Here is an 18,481-nt window from a genome sequence, read left to right as displayed (position 1 = left end):
CCCTGGTGACTTAGAGGAGAAAACAAACTAGTCCTGAACTATCTACATCCAGACTCCTTGTGGTTTAAGTCACTGAATTTAATATTAACAAAGGCAAAAGTAGGTAAATGTACTTATTGATGTATTAATATAAACTCTACACAGACATTAAAAATCATATTAAATACCCATATTTGTTGACAAGGAAAGACACTCATAGCATATTGTTAACTGAAGAAAAAAGATTATAAGTTAGAAATATATGTATATTTATATATATGTGCCTGGGAAGAGGTCTGAAAGGCTAAGCAAAAAATGTTTGCAGTAGTCACCTTTGAATGATGTTATTTCAGGGAACTTAACTCTTTTAAAATTCAGTTGCTTGAAATCTATAATTTTTTTCTTTGATGATTTTATATGACACATAAAATCTAAAGATAATAGGCTACTGTAGCTTAATTTGCACATTAATAATGGGAAGGAATAAAATGTATGTAATGTCTATGACAGACAAAGCATTATTTAACCTGTGAAAAATACTCTTGCAAATAAATAAGACACGGAGATGTGTGCAAGTAACATAAATAAGACATTTCCCAAGGGGGAAAAAGAAGTGGTCAGTTAACAGAGAACAAAACATTTTCAATAGCATTAGTGATCTAAACAGGCAATTAAAACAGAAAACCATTTCACTCATCACATTGTGAAGACAGAATAAAAAGATCTTATCTAATTGGCAAGAATGCAGGGACACGCACAGCCTCATACTGCTGGTGGGAGTGTAAATTATTCTAACATTTTCCAAAGGGCCCTGAGCCCGTGCAGACCCAAATCGTTAATGTGCTCATGCTATTTCATTGCTAGGAATTTAGTGGGAGAAAGCAATCACACTTATGCACATTGCATTAACATGCACAGATGCTCATTGCTGTGGTGTTGACAGTTCTGAGAAACTGGACACAACCTAAGGGAGGCAGGGAACGTCCACAGTGGCAAACATTAGAAATATTTTTTGAAGAAGAAAAGCATCATGGGAAATGTTCATAATATCACGTATGCACATCTATATAAACTAAATTCAATGTATGATGTTGATTTGTTTCCATGTAATGCAACATGGGGCTTCAAAATAAGAAGTCACGTGGGCACACACTCTGAATAGCAGGCTTGTATTTGTGAATAAACCACTTTTACATGGACAATGGATGGGGCCTGCTGCAGGGAGTAGCCTCAGAGATTTCTTAAAAGAATTCAATTGATTCCCCCTGCAAGCCAATGGTGTCTATGGTGTCTAGCACCGCCCTGGCTCCCTCTCTTCCTTTTCCCTGGGAGGAAATACACTAGAAGGGATTGTGGGAAGTGTGCCATTTGTTTTTTCCCTACTGTTGTTATTTTCATAATAAGAAAATGCAACACTGTATTTTAAACAGCAACATCCAGAATACAAACCATGATTAAATAAACATAAATAAATATACTCGTAACAATTAAACATATACAGTAGGCCCCAGATTGTTACAAAAGGATTAAATTCATTTGTTTATCCAACTAGTATATATTTGACCCTCAACTACTATTTGATAAATAAATTACAAAATGAGAACACAAAAACAACTGCCAGTATGTTCATACAGGTAGTTAAAGGGCCTTCCACGGGGAAGACGATAAGATAGGCGTCAGTCATATTTACAGTGTCTAGCATGGTTCCCCACAGTTTACACCTTGCACATTTTTATTCATGCCCCATTTACAGTGTTACCTTAAAATGGAACTGGTGCTTTGCCTTTGAAGAGAAAGCATGATTAGGAATGAAAGCTCAAAATAGACATTGGATGTGTTTGTTTTTGTATGTGATTTGTATAACCTCAGGTGACCAGTTAAATAAAACAATAAAAAAAACCTTATTTTCAACCTTCTAAAACCTCTGAATCTCATATGTGTAAATACTGGGGAAATAAAGCTCCAAAATGAGCAATTCTGATAATTTCTACTTGTGCTTCCACCTATAGGGGTTGCAGTGGTCTCCAAGCAGTATCTGTAGGCAATGCAGAACTGTCCCAGGTGCTGAAATAACTTACAGGAGTAACCTGCCTCCCCATTCATGATCTTTTCCAGGTCATGTTATACACAAACAGATACCGCCATAGTCTGAATAAAACACGGAAGCTGACTACTAGTTGTATGTGTGAAAGAAAGACAGACTTGGTGAAGCTGGGGACATATCTACTTACAGGAAACATCTCTGGAAGGACTACAAATTCTCATCTAATTCTTTGGAATGTGCATATGTACGACAGACAACATGCAAACAAGTAACTTCATACCTTTAGAGAATTTCCATACGATTGTGGGTACAGGATAACCTTCAGCTGAGCAATTGAGGATGACAGCCTTCCCATAAATCCCGTCCTGGTCTCGTGGCTGAACCACAAACTTGGGAGGAACTGAAAAGAGAGAAATGTCACCAGTAATTCAGACAAGACCACAACTCATTAAAGGTACGATTTTAAGAAATCCAAGAATTTAGTGAACATTAAAACACACAGAATGATATATATATATATATATATATATATATATATATATATATATGGAAATTTTTTAAAAAGTGTTTGAAATTCGGGACAAATTAGGGAAGCTATCTCATTGCAGGCAACTTTTCTTATTTATACCAATGAGCTTTTGCAGATGGAGTTACTTTGCACTGGGGAAAACTAGACTCTCGAGTGTGGGAGTTGAGCTAAACCAAGGGACTGTGGCATTTTGCTTTTGATTTGTGTTCTGGAACGTCTTCAGGAATCCACTCCATGGAAAACAGAATCAGAACCACAATTTGAAGAAGAGATAAAACATATTTGCTCATCAAAGAGTAATTATCAAGATTACATATTCCTCTGGGTGTGAACTGCTCAGAGCATTTGATAATTATTCTTCCTGAAATAGGAGATGAAGGGAGAATGAAAAGGCATTCCCTAAAGGATAAAGAACAAGGCATGTTATTGAACTTCTCTCAAAAAATCTGATGAAGACACACAGACCATTATTCCTGATGTCAGCACCCTCTGGGCCAAAGGGGGACTATGGAGGCTAGCTGATGTGAGGTACCATGATGGCTTTATAGTATAGCAATTTAAGAAGCAGATTCAAGCTATATAGTATAGCTATTTAAGAAGCCGATTAAAGCTATATAATATAGCTATTTAAGAAGCTTTAGTTTTGTGTGGTGTTGGAAAAATTCTATTCTTCTGCAAAACAAACACATACACTTCATTGAAGACATACTGCCAAGGGAAAGTAGGTGCTTTGAGTTAAGATATTGTGATTTTTAGAGTATTCAAGTCTTCTCTTAAGGAGAAGATATGGATTCTTCTAGGAACAGTAGCAACTGAAGGTTTTAGAATCTCGGAATCTTTTCTAGTGGGGCAATGATGAATTATGGGGTGGGCTTTCAATAAGGCAGGATTATGTGAGAGGAAACAGATTATGTTGTATACATTATATACTTAGCAAATATGGGTGCACTTTCTCTCTTTCACACAATTCCTTGGAAAGCTAACTTTGTCTGCCTGCAATTTTCAGAATTCTTCATTCTGACACAGAAACGTGAACTTATATGTACATGTAGGTAGATAGGAGTTCCAGTCATCACATGAAATGACTGGGAGGAAGATCAGGGTCTAGGTCAGCCGTGGGCAAACTACGGCCCGCGGGCCGAATACGGCCCGTTTGAAATGAATAAAAATAAAAAAAAAAAAAAAGACCGTACCCTTTTATGTAATGATGTTTACTTTGAATTCATATTAGTTCACACAAACACTCCATCCATGCTTTTGTTACGGCCCTCCGGTCCAGTTTAAGAACCCATTGTGGCCCTCAAGTCAAAAAGTTTGCCCACCCCTGGCCTAGGTTAACAAGGAGCTTAGAAGCACACTGACATTATCCGAGCCATAGTGAAGGTCACGTTGGCCAAAAATAGCCAAGGAGGGGAGAAAAATATCAAATAAAAATGAGGCCATTAGGGTGAGCCCTAATCCAATCTGACTGGTGTTCTTATGAGAAGAGACGATTAGGACACACAGACAAAAACCAGACATGTGCCCACATGGAGAAAAGGCTGCCATCTGCAAACCAAGGACAGAGGACTCAGAAGAAACCAAACTTGCCAACACTTTAGGACTTCTAGCCTCCAGAATTGTGAGAAAATAAATACCTGCTGTTTGAGGTAGCCAGTCTGTTGTATTTGGCTACGAGAGCCCTAGCAAACTAAGACAGTAGTCATCCTAATGGCTCGCTGTGGTTTTGATTTGTATTTGTATCTTTTCAGGTATTCGTTGGATACGTGCGTGTCTTCTTTTGAGAAGTGTCTGTTCAAGTCCTTTTCCCATTAAAAAAAGACACAAGAAGCAGCTGTCACAGGAACCCACTCCTGTGTTTCTGGAAGAGACACTGAAATGAAGGCTGGGAGTACGGAGCCAAAGGCTAACCACCTGGGTTAAATCTCTAAATCTGCTACTTCCTGTTATTAGATGATCTTGTGCAAGTTATCAAATGTCTTTTAACTTTAATTTTCTTATGTGTAAATGGGGGATAAGGACATCACTCATCTTATAGGATTGGGGATCAAATGAATTAAGATTATAAATGTTCTCAGAACAGAGCCTGAGTCTTGCAGGAGTGCTGGTTAATTTAGGATATTCAGGTATGTGCAGCTTTAACATAACAAACACAGTTCCCAACTCACAAGTTAAATAAGTTACACAGTCAATGGATCTCTTCAATGCTGCTTATCTGTAAGCAATTTTACTTCATTTAGATGATATTCTGAGTCAAGTGTATTTAATAAAATGTAAATATATTTAAAATCAGGTGACCAGGGAGGACTACCTGACAGTGAATTTCTAGGAAAATGCTAGAGAATTTATAGAGCAAATTTTTCTAGTAAAAATAATCCATCAACCTCAAGGATAAATTACAAAGTTTAAGACATCACGCCAGATTCTTCCTACCGAGGTGGAAGGCAAATATGCAGTCATCTACATTCTATGCTCTATTTGGCTCAAATTCTGCTAAGAGCAAGGAACCCCTTGTCAGATACACAGGTAACTAATCTCTTGTATTTCCTCTGGAAGAATGTCTAATTATAATTGATCCATGACCACTCACATTAATTTGGTTTTAATCAAAAGGGATGTCACTTAAAAACTGATCAAAGAGGTTTGCATGGGAAATAACCATTGACATATTGTGAGTGTAAGGTAATTACAGATGGAAATTGCCCATAAAATTGAGAATTATCTTTCATATCCCTCTTTCATCTCTTATTATAGGTCCTGATGATTCTTGGAAAATATATAATATATCCTCAAATTCTGTGTGTTTTCACTGCCATGCCCTAGTCATGACAGGTAGACAGGGTGCATGGTAAAGTGCCACATACCCTCTGGCTACCTGGTTTCAGCACCCTTGGGCTGGACAATTCCACACACTTTACCAGCCCTACTGCACAACGACCAGGAGTCTCTGCTGTTTTAGGGCCTTCTCTGAAGCCACAAATGCTTACTCCCTTCACTGATGCAACCCAGAAATGTGGGAGATAATCATACATCATTGAAGGACAGGAGATGGGATAAATGCCCTACCTTTCCATCCTGCAATCCTGTAGGACAATTCCAGGGCAAGTTCTATACTTGCGCTTCTCAAACATTAGAGGGCATCAGAATCGCCCAAAGAGCTGATTAAAACACAAATTGATGAGCCCCATTCCCACAAAGTCTGAATCAGTAGATCTGAGGTGGGATCCCAAGATTCGGTCTTTCTAATAAGCTCCCCCGTGAAGCTGAGACTGCTGGTCCGGAATCCATGCTTGGAGAACCACTGTTCTTTGTGATTCCTTGGAGGATCTCCACCCCCCAAAAATGACCATCAGTTGCCCACAGCATCAACTAGATTATTAAAACAACTTTTATTGACTTTCCCTTCCTTTCTGATCTTATTTTATATTTTCTCATTCTGGGCTGCGGGAACTACATCTCAAGTACAAGATTTTCAGTTAAGTCTGTACCTCACACTCTACTTTCAGAGGAACTCAACCCAAGACAAGGCTGATAATGGCACTTATCTGGACTTCTAAAACAATCTCGAAACTGGTCTACCTGCCACCTGCTGCCTCACTTGAATCCATTCTCCACACAGTGACCTGAAGGATCCTTCTAAGACCTAAATTGAATGGCCGTGACTTCCTTGTTTAAAATCATCAATGCATACTCATTGTTTCTTGATACAATCTAGAACCTTACAATATTTTTAAGGCTTCTTCTGACTTGGGTCCTTGGTCTCCAGCTTAATCTCTTGATGTTCCCCTTTCGGCATATTAAAAAAAAGCTCTCTTCTTGCATTCCATCCTTCAGTCATTGCATAGATCTTTTCATTTGAATTCTTGAATATATAGCTTCCTTAAAGCCTTGCCTGCTAATTCCAACATCTGTGTGTCCATTAGTCAATTTCTTTTAATTTCCTTTCTTTTACTTATGGCTCAAATTTTTCTGTTTCTTCACATATCTAGTAAATGTGTGTAAGACACGGTGGATATTCTATGCTATTGAGAGTCTGGATTTCATGGTTTTGTTTTTTAAGAGTGTTGAGTGTCATTTCTGCAGAAAGTTAATTTAGTGGTGAAGTTTTATCCTGACAAGGCTCTCTTTTGGCCTTTTTATGGCTTGTCTAGAGAAGCCCTTATTCCAGGACTAGATTAGCCCTAGTCTTAGGATGTGGCCTCTGAAATTTCAACTGAATCCCTCATGCATTCTGTATTCTGGTGAGTCAGCATTCCAACATGTTTTAGCACTGTGTAAACTTTGGAATCTTTATTCATCTCACATACTCTTGGTTTTTGTTCTCTGCTAGATTTCATGGAGTCTCACTAGATGCCTATGAAGTGTAGTAATCAGCTAAAGGCTCAAAGGAAGCAGGATACAAACTTTTAGTAATTGATTTTTGGACAGTTCCTTACTCTCCAGTACTCTGCCCAGCAAAATCTAGAGCCTCAGTAGTTCTAAATCCCTATCTCCACCCAGAAAGATCGCCATTATTTCCTGTCAGGGTTTGGAAAGTGCTCCAGGAAGAAATCTGGGGTGAATTTGGAGTTCAACTCATACACTTCCCTTCTCTCAGGATCACAGCTCTGTGCTACTGTCCCACTCCCTGAAAATGGTTACTTTTATAATTTTTTGTCCAGTTTTGTAGTTGTTTTCAGTAGGAGAATCAATACATTACCTATTACTCTCTGGTGGCCCCATTCAATAAATTTTTAAATTAGTGTTTCAAGTTAGTTGACCCCAAATCTACCTCCCTGAAATTTCCAACCATTTCTGTTGCTTCTATCTCCTGGGGTTCACATGTCCCCCCCTTTACCCCCCCCCCGCCATGGTTACTACTATACCAGTTTGAACAAATTCTACTGATGCAAACACTCCAATCCCAAATTATTAATTCAAAAACTTTGATACTATAATTATTGCCTCTTTATCTTGCCACATATTTTTCCTCTCTATTGACTCATTCCAATCAGCATGTAAGCTTCCCTTGTCCCATGTCCATCTCTAACTTCTCCACATCCTGCTGCCTGTCATAGCAACATACCTATAAATATGAAAATAGCTGCTTTTTCTTGAGTTCCCATACATTCACCTATCCCCCTTTCTTAAGCCCTACTAATCAGGCATTTACTGCAGCCATGCCACTCCTCAGGGCCACAAGTGACATTCATCTTCCTAAACTCAATGACCAAGTATTATTTTTTCCTCTTCCTTTTCTCCTAGTAGGCTTTGATATATGGTATTACCTAGCGTTCTTGATACACTTCCTATTTTGTTTCCAAGAGCCCACAGTCCCCTGGATTTCCTCCTATTTCACTGGTTGTTCTTCCTTCCTGTCTCCTTTACTGAATCCTCCTCTTATCGGAATGCCTTGGGTCGAGACCCGTGGTCGGCAAACTGCGGCTCGCGAGCCACATGCGGCTCTTTGGCTCCTTGAGTGTGGCTCTTCCTAAGCCTTAGGAGTACCCTAATTAAGTCAATAACAATGTACCTACCTATATAGTTTAAGTTTAAAAAATTTGGCTCTCAAAAGAAATTTCAATCGTTGTACTGTTGATATTTGGCTCTGTTGACCAATGAGTTTGCCGACCTCTGGTCTAGACCCTCTGTTTCTCCCACATCCTTGTTTCCCTGTCACAGTGGTTACTCCTCACACTTCTCTGCCTATGTGGAAGACAATTCCGTTTACCTTACTAGGTAAAATACGTGCTTTGTGATGCATTCCTCTTTCTCTCCTTTGCAGCATTCACTTAATAAACATGCTTTGTTTGCTTCACCTCCAATATATATTGCAAATTCAACTGCCATTACCACCTTCATTCAAGGCGCTTTTATCTTTCCTGAACCTCAGAAATAGTCTCGTATCTATTATCCTTGCATTCTGGACCAGTCCATTCATTGCTCAGCTACTAGTGTGATAAATAAAGATCAATCAGGCCATGCTACTGACCTGGTTAAAATCACCAATGACCTGTTTGCATTTAGAAAAAAATCTAGACATATTCCTTTGCTGGTGATACCTTGAAACTTCATATTTTAGGTAGATAAAACCTTGTCTTGGAGTTTAGGAGAGTTCATAGTTGGTTTTGTACTTGTGTATTTTTTTAATGAGACAGATGACAGCAATTTCTATGAATTCTAGTTATACATTCATAATATTTCAAACAAATACCATAATTTTGGCTGCTTAACCGCCATACCTCCCACGTGTCCCACTCACCTCTCACTATTAGCTGACTCTGGTGCTCCACGGCCGCTGCCTCGTTCCGGGCTATGCAGGTGTAATTCCCGTTATGCATGAGGGAGAGGTTGGAAATCCTTAAGGAGCTTGTGAAGTCGATGTTGTCAATGGTCACCCCAAGGCTCGCTGGGATTGGCCGGCCATCCTTCTGCCAGGTGATCGTGATGGGTAGGTCCCCTGAGCCCACAACACACGGGATGAAGACCCGCTGCCCAATGGAGAATCTCGGAAACTCAAAGGGTTGGATAAAAGGTGGGACTGAAAGAAAGGGAGGAAAAGTAATAGAATATTACTTAAAATATTACTTAAAATATGCTAATGAGCTGTGTAAATATTCTACATGCTCTTTTCCTGTAAACCTTGTGCATGACATTGCGCATCATATTTTCAACTATTGCAACACTCCTACTTATTATCTCATCTCTTCGTCTAAACCAGATGCTGAGAATTCAGGATACTGATGAGGGCTCAGTCAGAAGCCGGGCTGGCAAGCCAAAGGGAGTGAGAGACTAAGAATTGCGACACGCCCAGCAGTTGGGGAAGGTTTTCTGCTGGGGCCCTTAATAGTCAGCTTCTGTGCAATCAAAACAAAATTATAGTATTTAATTAAGACTCTGAATCATACATTATAGTTAATATGTTAAATGGAAAAAAAGATATACCCAAACTATTTTAAAACATATGTACATAAAAACCCCACCAAAATAGTTAAACATTTTCATGATGAAAGGAAGAATTTAGTAGAGAGAAGTCATTTTCCCAGAACAATCTCAAAATCAGGTTTGTAACTTGTTGCTTTGCTCCCAACACTAGATCAGGAAGCACATTTAAAAATGCAGGTTAAGCCTAGAGACCTAGTTTTTAATCATATCACTTCTCTCCTCACTACAAACGTCATCTCCCTAGCTTCAGCCATGAATCACAAGCCTGCAGTATAAATGCTTTAAAAAGTTTTGAAAGTCCCAAATCTCATATTTTACACAAGATATAAAAATTAGAGGCAAAAATTAAAACAAGTAATTTTAAAAACTCTTATATGATTTTGGTCACGCCAAATCGCCTCTTTGAGACACATTGCTTTCACTACCTGGTTCATTCCATCACCTTCTACGGAAAATTCTCTGAGTCTTGCTGATAGTGAGAGCTTGTAGTGTTACAGGAGCAGACATTTCGAATGTAACCTGCAACAGGTTCTGGCATAACCTTCCTACATGAAGTATGTACATATCTGCTACATGTCACTTACCTCCAGGTTTGCTAATCTCATTCTCTATAATGATGGGCGTTTCTTACTCCAAGACAGTGCAGAGCCACTGAATGTTGCCAAATGTTAATTCAGACTCTTTTTGTTCTTTAATCAATTAAATGTTCATGCTCTTAGTAATGTATAACACTTATTCTTTATACATCCTTAATAAGAATGTTAAGTAATGCTAATACCTTTCTGTGTTTTGAGCCTCAATTATTAATCAGATATTCTTTCTAATAGGAGGGCGAACAAATGAAAAGAAACATGGTTTGGGTGTTGGTCAGTCTTGGGTAATTAGCAGTGGCTTTTTGATCCAGTTTCTTTAACTATGATTCTATTTCTTCATGTGTAAACTGGTGATAACGAAACATAATTCATGAGCATGTTTTGGGGGGGGGGGAGCTTTATATAATGTCAGCAGAGAGCCCAGGGGGTACACAGAAGCTGCTCAAGTAGTATCATCCTATCTTTCCTCTTCTTTACTTTTTTTGGCCCACGACCCATAATTCACTGGGAAAACAAATCAATCACATGGATGCTGAGACTTAGTGCTTGTATCGTCATGTACCCTTTCTCAATTCCACATTTTGTCTCCTTTTTCTAGTAGCAACTTAACCCATGGGCACCACACAATTCCCGGGCTGACAGCTCTTGGTCCTGAATGCTCAAAGGGTCTGCCTTGAGCCCAAGTCTTCTGAGTCACAGCCATGGGTGTTTTAACCTTCCCAACTCCTTTTCTCATGCTGTCCATCAAGCCCCTTTCCCCGTCCTTTAAGGAGTTTTCTTTTATTAACATATTCCGTGCTTCATAAAGTTCCCCCAAAATTGTATCTGCTAATTCAAATCCCAGGGCCGGTCTCAAAGTTCAGTCTCAATTCCACACCCATCGAAGGTGCCCACATGCCAACTGGATAAGCCCGGGACCTGCACAGGCTTCTAGCTCTGTACTGTGCATTGAAATGCGAACTGTGCTCCACCAATTTCAGCCCTCAAATCCCAAGTTCAAAGTTCTCATGGTCTGAGTCCACAATGGTAGCCCATAGATACTTTATACAAAACCACATCCTTCGTAAGACTTTCCCAAGCCACTGGTATTTCAGGTTCCCTCTCTCAGCCTCTCCACAATCCAGATCAGAATTCCTGGACTCATCTGGGTTTTTACCAAACCTTGCTTACCAAATCCACTCCTTCCTTTTTAGCTCTCTAATTTAACTAATCTCTCTCTCTCTCTCTCTCTCTCTCTCTCTCTCTCTCTCTCTCTCTCTCTCCCTCTCTCTCTCTCTCTCTCTTTTCCTCTCACTATCTTACATCCTTACTTAAAATAATCTTCTTTCTTTATCTTTAAAAAGCATTCTGAGTTCTTTGCCTCAATTTTCCCTCACTCCCACCCTGGCTTCCCACTGCAATGTGAGTTACTTTTCTAAACCGCCCAGCGGAGCTGCCCTGAAATCCCAAGATGTGTATTTGAATCTTAAGTACGTTACTGAGCCACTTTGAGTAGGTCTCCTGCTCTTTCTTATTCTGTTTCTCTAATTATGTTTTATCTACATTCCAGAGTCACCATGAGTATTAATTAAGGTCACACATACCAAAGTGTTTTGTAAACGATAAAGTTTAATGTAAATATAAATAGAAGGTGACATTTTTGTCTAGCAGCCAATTAACTTTCCTGGCAGCGCTGGTCCCTAGCAATTAGAACACTCAATTAGTCACTGTTCCAGCTCAATGTGGCACCTAAAATGAGGAAGAAAACGCTTTGAAATGTGTTAAATGCAACACTGCTTGTCAAGTTGAAGTGAAAGAAGGGTTTTTAATTTTCATTTCTCTCTACATGTTTGAACACAGCAAAACTACACTTCTGGTTAGTCAATTATTTCCTAACTACTTAAGTTTCAGGCATTATCAATAATTAACACATTATATCAACCTTTAAGTTTCTTCAAATTTCCAAGTCATGATACGAAAAACAACAACAACAAAGGGCCATGACTGTGACCAAAAAAGACATGACTGGAATATACTATTGTTTCCAAATGTCATCTAAATCTCTCTCTCTCTCTCACACACACACACCTCTATTTGGTGTTTAAGTCAAGCCCCTGAAATATAAAAAAAATGTAAAAATTGTTTAGACTCACATTTGCAGCAATATTGATGCAAACAAATCGGCCCACTTCCAAAGGATGTCAACCAAGGAGGCATCATATTTGCTCTTCCAAAAACCACTATGCAGTCTAACAGGAAGGTAACAGAACTGTATATATATGAATAAAAAAAGAAAGACCGGCCCTCGCTGGTTTGGCTCAGTGGATATTGGCCTTCGGACTGAGAGGTCCCAGGTTCGATTCCAGTCAAGGGCACATGCCCAGGCTCAATCCCCAGTAGGGGGCGTGCAGGAGGCAGCCAATCAATGATTCTCTCTCATCATTGATATTTCTATCTCTCCTCTCCTTTCCTCTCTGAAAGTGTATATATATATATATATATATATATATATATATATATATATATTTAAAAATCAATCAGTGAATCCATTGGGATAACAAATCGATGCCTCTCTCCCCCTCTGTCTCTCTGAAATCAATCAATAATAAAAAAAAGACTGTTTTTCAACTCTGATCCACAGGGAAAGTAAAAAAAAACTCAGTCATTTCCTATAATTCAGTTGATCCCTTCTCTTCCCCCTTATAATTGAAAACAGTAATGATTATTCATTTTTTAAAAGTTTTGATTTTGCAATACTATCAACAATAAAAATATACAAAAAGCTTTGATTATTAATTTTTAAAAATTGTGACACTGGTGTGTGATTTAATTTATATGTTTCATTTGAAATTTCAGTGTGCAGAAGTCAATTTGGTTATGGCCTTCTTAATGACATCTGAGTAAAGACTAACATTTTTAATGGTATGTGATTGTTACTATATATTGAAAATGAGAGGTTATCCTAAGCAAGAAATGCAAGTGGTATCTTAAATCAAATTACTCTCAATATCTTTGGTAGGGTTGAGTACACGTGAATATGACAAAATAAAAATAAAAGGATGCCCTAAGTTGGCTTACAAGAACCCAGAATTTATTATTTTTTATTTTTTATCTGGGAAGTCCTATATGGCTTAAACAGGCTAAACCCTATATGCCTAGCCTACAATTTCCTCGTTCAATATGTACAGTTTCATTAGTCTACACAGAAAAGATGAAATTAAGTAAAAGTAAGGTAGGATATTTTGTTGTATTGCTACCTGACAATTATATTTAGTTTAGAAAATGCTCCTTGCCCAGCTGGTGTGGCTCAGTGGTTGACCATCAGCCCATGAAACAGGAGGTCACAGTTTGATTCCCGTGTTGTGGGTTTGATTCCCAGTAAGGGACATGCAAGAGGCAGCTGATCAATCAATATTTCTCTCTCATCTATGTTTTTCTCTATCCATTTCCCTTTATTTCTCTCAATTCAATTAAAAATATTTTTTAAATGTTCCTTAAACAGAAGAAAACATGTTAGCAATGATTAACAAAAAGAATTACAGTAGAACCTCGATTCTCGAACTTAATTTGTTCCAGAAGGCTGTTCGAAAACCGAATCATTATTTCCCATTAGAAGAAATATAAATGGAATTATTCTGTTCCAGATCTCCAAATGATTCCCTGTTTTAACCTTCCTTATATGCAGTACATGTCTAATATATTTTTCAATCTATAACAAAAAGGACATGAAATATAAATGAAAATCTAATAAAATAAAATGTACAGTAAAAAATGAAAATTTGATAATAGTAAGCAGCAAAAACCCATGAAAATATTCACAGCACACTTTCCTGGGAGGTTTAGTGGTAAACTGACCCACACTTGTGCATTCTCTCCTTTTCTGTTGCCCAAGAGACACGCAACTGATCATACAGGTATCGGCACGAAAGGGTTGTCGGGCTGAGAGGTGAATTGTTCGAGATGGGAGACATTCGAGAACTGAGGTTTGACTGTAAATGCCCTCTCTCTTCTGCCCAGATGTTCACAAAAAACTAACTTACATCTGATGAACACCAAATGAACACATACTTTTTTAGCAAGTTCTGTATTTCCACTTCTTGGCAAACCCACTGCTAAATCTTTTCTAATCAAATTTTTGTTCGTGTGTGACATTCCCATGAGATGGAGGCGTGGAGTGAAGCAAGGTGTCACCTGGAGGCTATTCTTAGAGACGGCAGGGGTGGCTCTTGCTTTGTTGACTTGGTTATAAGTTCATGGAGATCTTTGGTTTCACTACAGCCTGGCATCTGGAGGGCGTTCTTCTCTCTGTCTGTCTGATCTGATTGCCACACCTGACATCCTCCTGCCATCTGGTCCCCCCGATCCCCACCCCAACCCTGCCTATCAGTAGTCTTTGCTGGACTTCTACTGCCGCATATGGCTCTTATCTCTGGGGTTGGTTTCTTTGAAGGAGAATGCATCACCACTGGATACAGTATATTTTCTGAGGTACTGACCTGCTCAGGGCCTTTCTTACCTGAGCACATTTTAATATGGGAACACACACATTCTTGAAGTCACTATCAGGCCTGTTCATATATTAATTCGCTCTCTTAACATCTATTGTTTTCATTTTCCTCCTTCTCTTGTAACTCAAGCTTGTCCCTGTTGTAAAGGCGTGGTGGAGGCAGGCAGCTTATCCAGGAACCTCATAGCTTTGGCCACCGTGATTGGTCCAGGAAGGGCTGGTGGTCTGCAGAGAGCCAACCAGAGTCCCGCTCTAAAATCTGCTTGTCATATGTGGAGAAGCTGCTCTGAATGAACTAAGCCCAGGTGCTAAGGGAAACACCAAAGACACAGAGAAGGTTCCGATGGTAATTCAGGGTCTGGACCAGGCCTCCCCTGAGGCCTACACTATCTCAGCCCTTCCCAATGATTGGCTGAATACGCCCTTGAAGCTCCGTCCATATCTCCTCAACACACTCTAGTAACTGCTGTGAAGCTAGTTTGATTCAGCTTCCCGTACTTTGCAATCAGGAAGGCCATGGCCAATATATAGATTTGTCTCATTTACAAAATTTAAAGAGACAGATTTAAGTTTCAAGTTGCCCTTGCTTGAATTTTTGTCAGACATCCTCTTCAGATATTTGGTGAATCGGTTTTAATGTGAATCTAAGAAAGTTATAAGTGTGTTCATATGAAGTTAAAGTCTGGAGTGAAGTTTACAAAGTCCCTTGGTGACCACACCTCAACCTGTGGCCTCACACATGATCTGTAACTTTACACATTATCTATTCCTGATGTCCCAAATCTACAGCCCAGACTCCTAAATTTCACTTCCTCATATAGTCAGGTTCCTACTTAATGGGTCGCTTGTTTGTCTAAAGTATATTTCAACTTCGACACATCAACAGCTGGACTTCTACTTTCTTCCTTTAAACTTCTTCACTGCATCTCTTGCCAGCTCTGTTGGTGGCAGTGCTGTTCTTTCCACTGCTCAGGCCAAAATGTGGGGGTTATCCTTACATCATTTTTTCTCTCATGCCCACATCCAATCCATTAGGAAATCTGATTGAATAGATCTTAAAAATATGTCCATCATCTGCCTTCTACTTGCCACTTCTACTTCTCTCTCCCAGGTCCAAGCCTCCTTACTGTTCACCCGGATTAACTTTCTAACAGGCCAGCCTGCTTGTCCCTTCTTGCCTGCCAATGTAATTCTCAGCACAGGACCTAGGTCAGTCCACATGACTTCTATTTAAAATCATCTGATAAATCTCCCCATCTCACTGAGAGGAAAAGCTCAAGTCCTTATAACCCAAGCCTGGGGTCCTAGTTGCACAGCAAATGACCCTGCTCATTCTAACCTCATCTCCTGTTAATTCTCTCCCCCCCACCCCCCCGCCCACCGCCCCCTTCGTTCACTCCGGTCCAGCCTCACCAGCCTCCCTGCTATTCCTCAAGCTTTCCAGGCACATTTCTGACTGTTTTGTCCTATCTGTTCCCTCTGTCTAGAATGTCCTTTCCCCAGATATCTGTTTGGCTATCTTGAACTCCTTTACATCCTTTCTTAAATCTCACCTTCTCAAAGAAGTCTTCCCTGACCACCTTGTTAAATACTGCAAATCTCAAGTCCCAAAACTGTCCCCCTCACCAGCCATTTCTCACCAGATAACTATAAGGAAAGACTGTACTAAATGATATAATTCTTTATTTTGCAGTCCTTGCAAAGGAGCTGAAAATGTATATACTGCATATTATATGCCTAAAAGAAAAAAACTCCTGAAAAAAAACAACACACCATTTGATTAAATTGTTTTCTAAAATCATAGACGTATTGATCATAAGAGCCAATAAATTCTCCTATGGGGCACAAGCTAGTCTGAGTTGGTTTCTGTCACTTCAAATCAAAGGGATCAAGATTAATGCATCAATTTATGCTGGCCTGGAAAATTTGAAGAATATAAGTTAATTATTCAAATGGCCTTTGCTTGAGTTTATGTCCTCTAAAATACTAAAATTAAAATATTTATGTCTATCCAATGGCCATACTTCTGGCAATTTTTCTGAAAGAACTAATCTTAAAAGCAGATAAAGGCTAATGCATAAAAATAGTTTGTTTGATGCATCATTCAGAATGGCTAAGTATTAGAAATAAACTAAATATTTATCACTGGAATACATATTTTCAAAGATATAAATGTAGTTTTTACCCCCCGGGGGATTACTGAGACCCCTTTGGGGGGTTTTCAAGAAGACAACCATTTTCATTGTAATACTAAGACACATTATTTGCCTTTCTCACTGTGTTGACATTGGCACAGTTGTGCAAAAGTCATGGGGGTAAGACTGCTAGGGCCTTAGTACAAACCACAGCAGTGACACCAAAATATGTGAGTCGTCATGCACTGCTTACTACTGCACACTCCCAGCTATGTTTTTAAACTAGTTTATTTAAGGACACTTGATGAAACAAACAAAAAATAATAATTTAATAAATCTTGACCCGTGTCATTTTACAATGTCTCTGTTCTGTGTTAACAAAACGAAAATAATGCATAAAGCATGTCTGCTGCCTCCTGAGTGGGAATCCAAGTACTCGTGCACTTGTTTGAGTTACAAGCTCAACTAGCCACTTTTTATTTGATGGAATTCCATCTGTTCTTTAAAGAATGGCTACCTAAAAACTATAGTTATTCAGGATTGTAGAATTGGCAGGCATTTTTCTGTAAAAAAGAAAAAAATGAGTTTGTTGCTCTTATGATGATTATAACTGATTGTGTTTGTAGCACACAATAAAATTCAAAGTTTCAAGCAAAAAAAAAAAAAAGAGAAGAATTTTGTTGCAGCTGGAGTCTAAAATAACACACTTTTAGGAGTTTTTAGGAAAAAAAATGTTTTAAAATTATCGGTCAGACAGCTAGATAATCAGGGCAATAATGTGTTTTGTTTTTTTCTAGGGTAATATTAAGAACCCATGTCTGGAACACCAAGCTAGAAATTCAAATGAAAGGAAAGCTATATGAACCACAGACCTCCTGAAGAAGTGATAGTCAATAAAACAAAACCTGGCTGAGTAGCTCAGTTGGTCAGAGCATTGTCCTGATGCAGGTTTGATCTCCCGTCAGGGCACATACAAGAACAATCAATGAATGCATAATCAAGAGGAATAACAAAACTCTCTCTCTCTCTCTCTCTCTCTCTCTCTCTCTCAAATCAATAAATAAAAATTTAAAAATTTTTAAAATACCACACAGGGCATCTAATGCAATCTATTGTCCCTCAGTCTTTATAACTGAGGAATATAATGTCTTATGCTAAATATGCAGATTAGAACCCACTCCTAATTGTTGAAATGGCTGTGCTAAGTGATGGTGAGCTGAGTGGGGACAGAGAGGAGACCAGCCTTACCTTTGACTGTCACGTGGACACTCTGGCTGGTGGAGAGTTGTGGTTGCACCAGCACGTTGCACGTGTACTCTCCCTCGTCAATTTCCTTCTGCACATCCGAGAGTTTCAGAGTCCCATTGTTCTCAAACGCCACTTGGCGATGGTTAAAAGGAAGCAGATCGGAGTTCTTATACCACTTGATGGAGTAATACGGATAGCCAATCACACGGCAGTGAATGTATGTGTCCCGACCCGCGATTGCAGTGATGTTTTTCATTGGTCGAATACTTGCAGGCCCTAGAGAGACACAAAGAAACTCTTGAAAATAATTGAAGGGTACATCTTACGTGAGGATACGGGTACACTTTTCCTTGAGTTAAAAATGTAGGTTATTTTCATGTAAGGACATCTTTTTCAATTCATTTTTCTGCATTTGTCATTTTCTCTAAGATGGTTTCATTTCCTTTTAGTTTCGTGACTTCCAAATGAACTGAATGCGTGTGAAAGGCTTTAACTATCAACTACTTCGATTAAAGCGTTTTGAATGATATGACAGAAGGCAAC

General features: G+C 39.0%; 1 protein-coding gene across 1 annotated transcript in view; it reads right to left on the bottom strand.

Moving 5' to 3' along the window:
* DSCAM (DS cell adhesion molecule) overlaps nucleotides 1-18,481 on the bottom strand; it is a 360,122-nt gene that overhangs the window by 146,334 nt on the left and 195,307 nt on the right. The window contains exons 6-8 of the mRNA XM_036348591.1: nucleotides 17,939-18,214; nucleotides 8,794-9,072; nucleotides 2,304-2,423 (exon numbers count right to left, since the gene is read on the bottom strand). Of these exons, the coding sequence (XP_036204484.1) occupies nucleotides 2,304-2,423; nucleotides 8,794-9,072; nucleotides 17,939-18,214 (675 nt within the window). The remainder of the gene's footprint in view (nucleotides 1-2,303; nucleotides 2,424-8,793; nucleotides 9,073-17,938; nucleotides 18,215-18,481) is intronic.

This window comes from Myotis myotis, unplaced genomic scaffold (assembly GCF_014108235.1).
Source record: "Myotis myotis isolate mMyoMyo1 unplaced genomic scaffold, mMyoMyo1.p scaffold_m19_p_2, whole genome shotgun sequence".
NCBI classification, from domain to species: Eukaryota; Metazoa; Chordata; class Mammalia; order Chiroptera; family Vespertilionidae; genus Myotis; species Myotis myotis.
The sequence above is the reverse complement of the archived record's forward strand: the minus strand, read 5'-3'. Positions and strand labels throughout refer to the sequence as shown.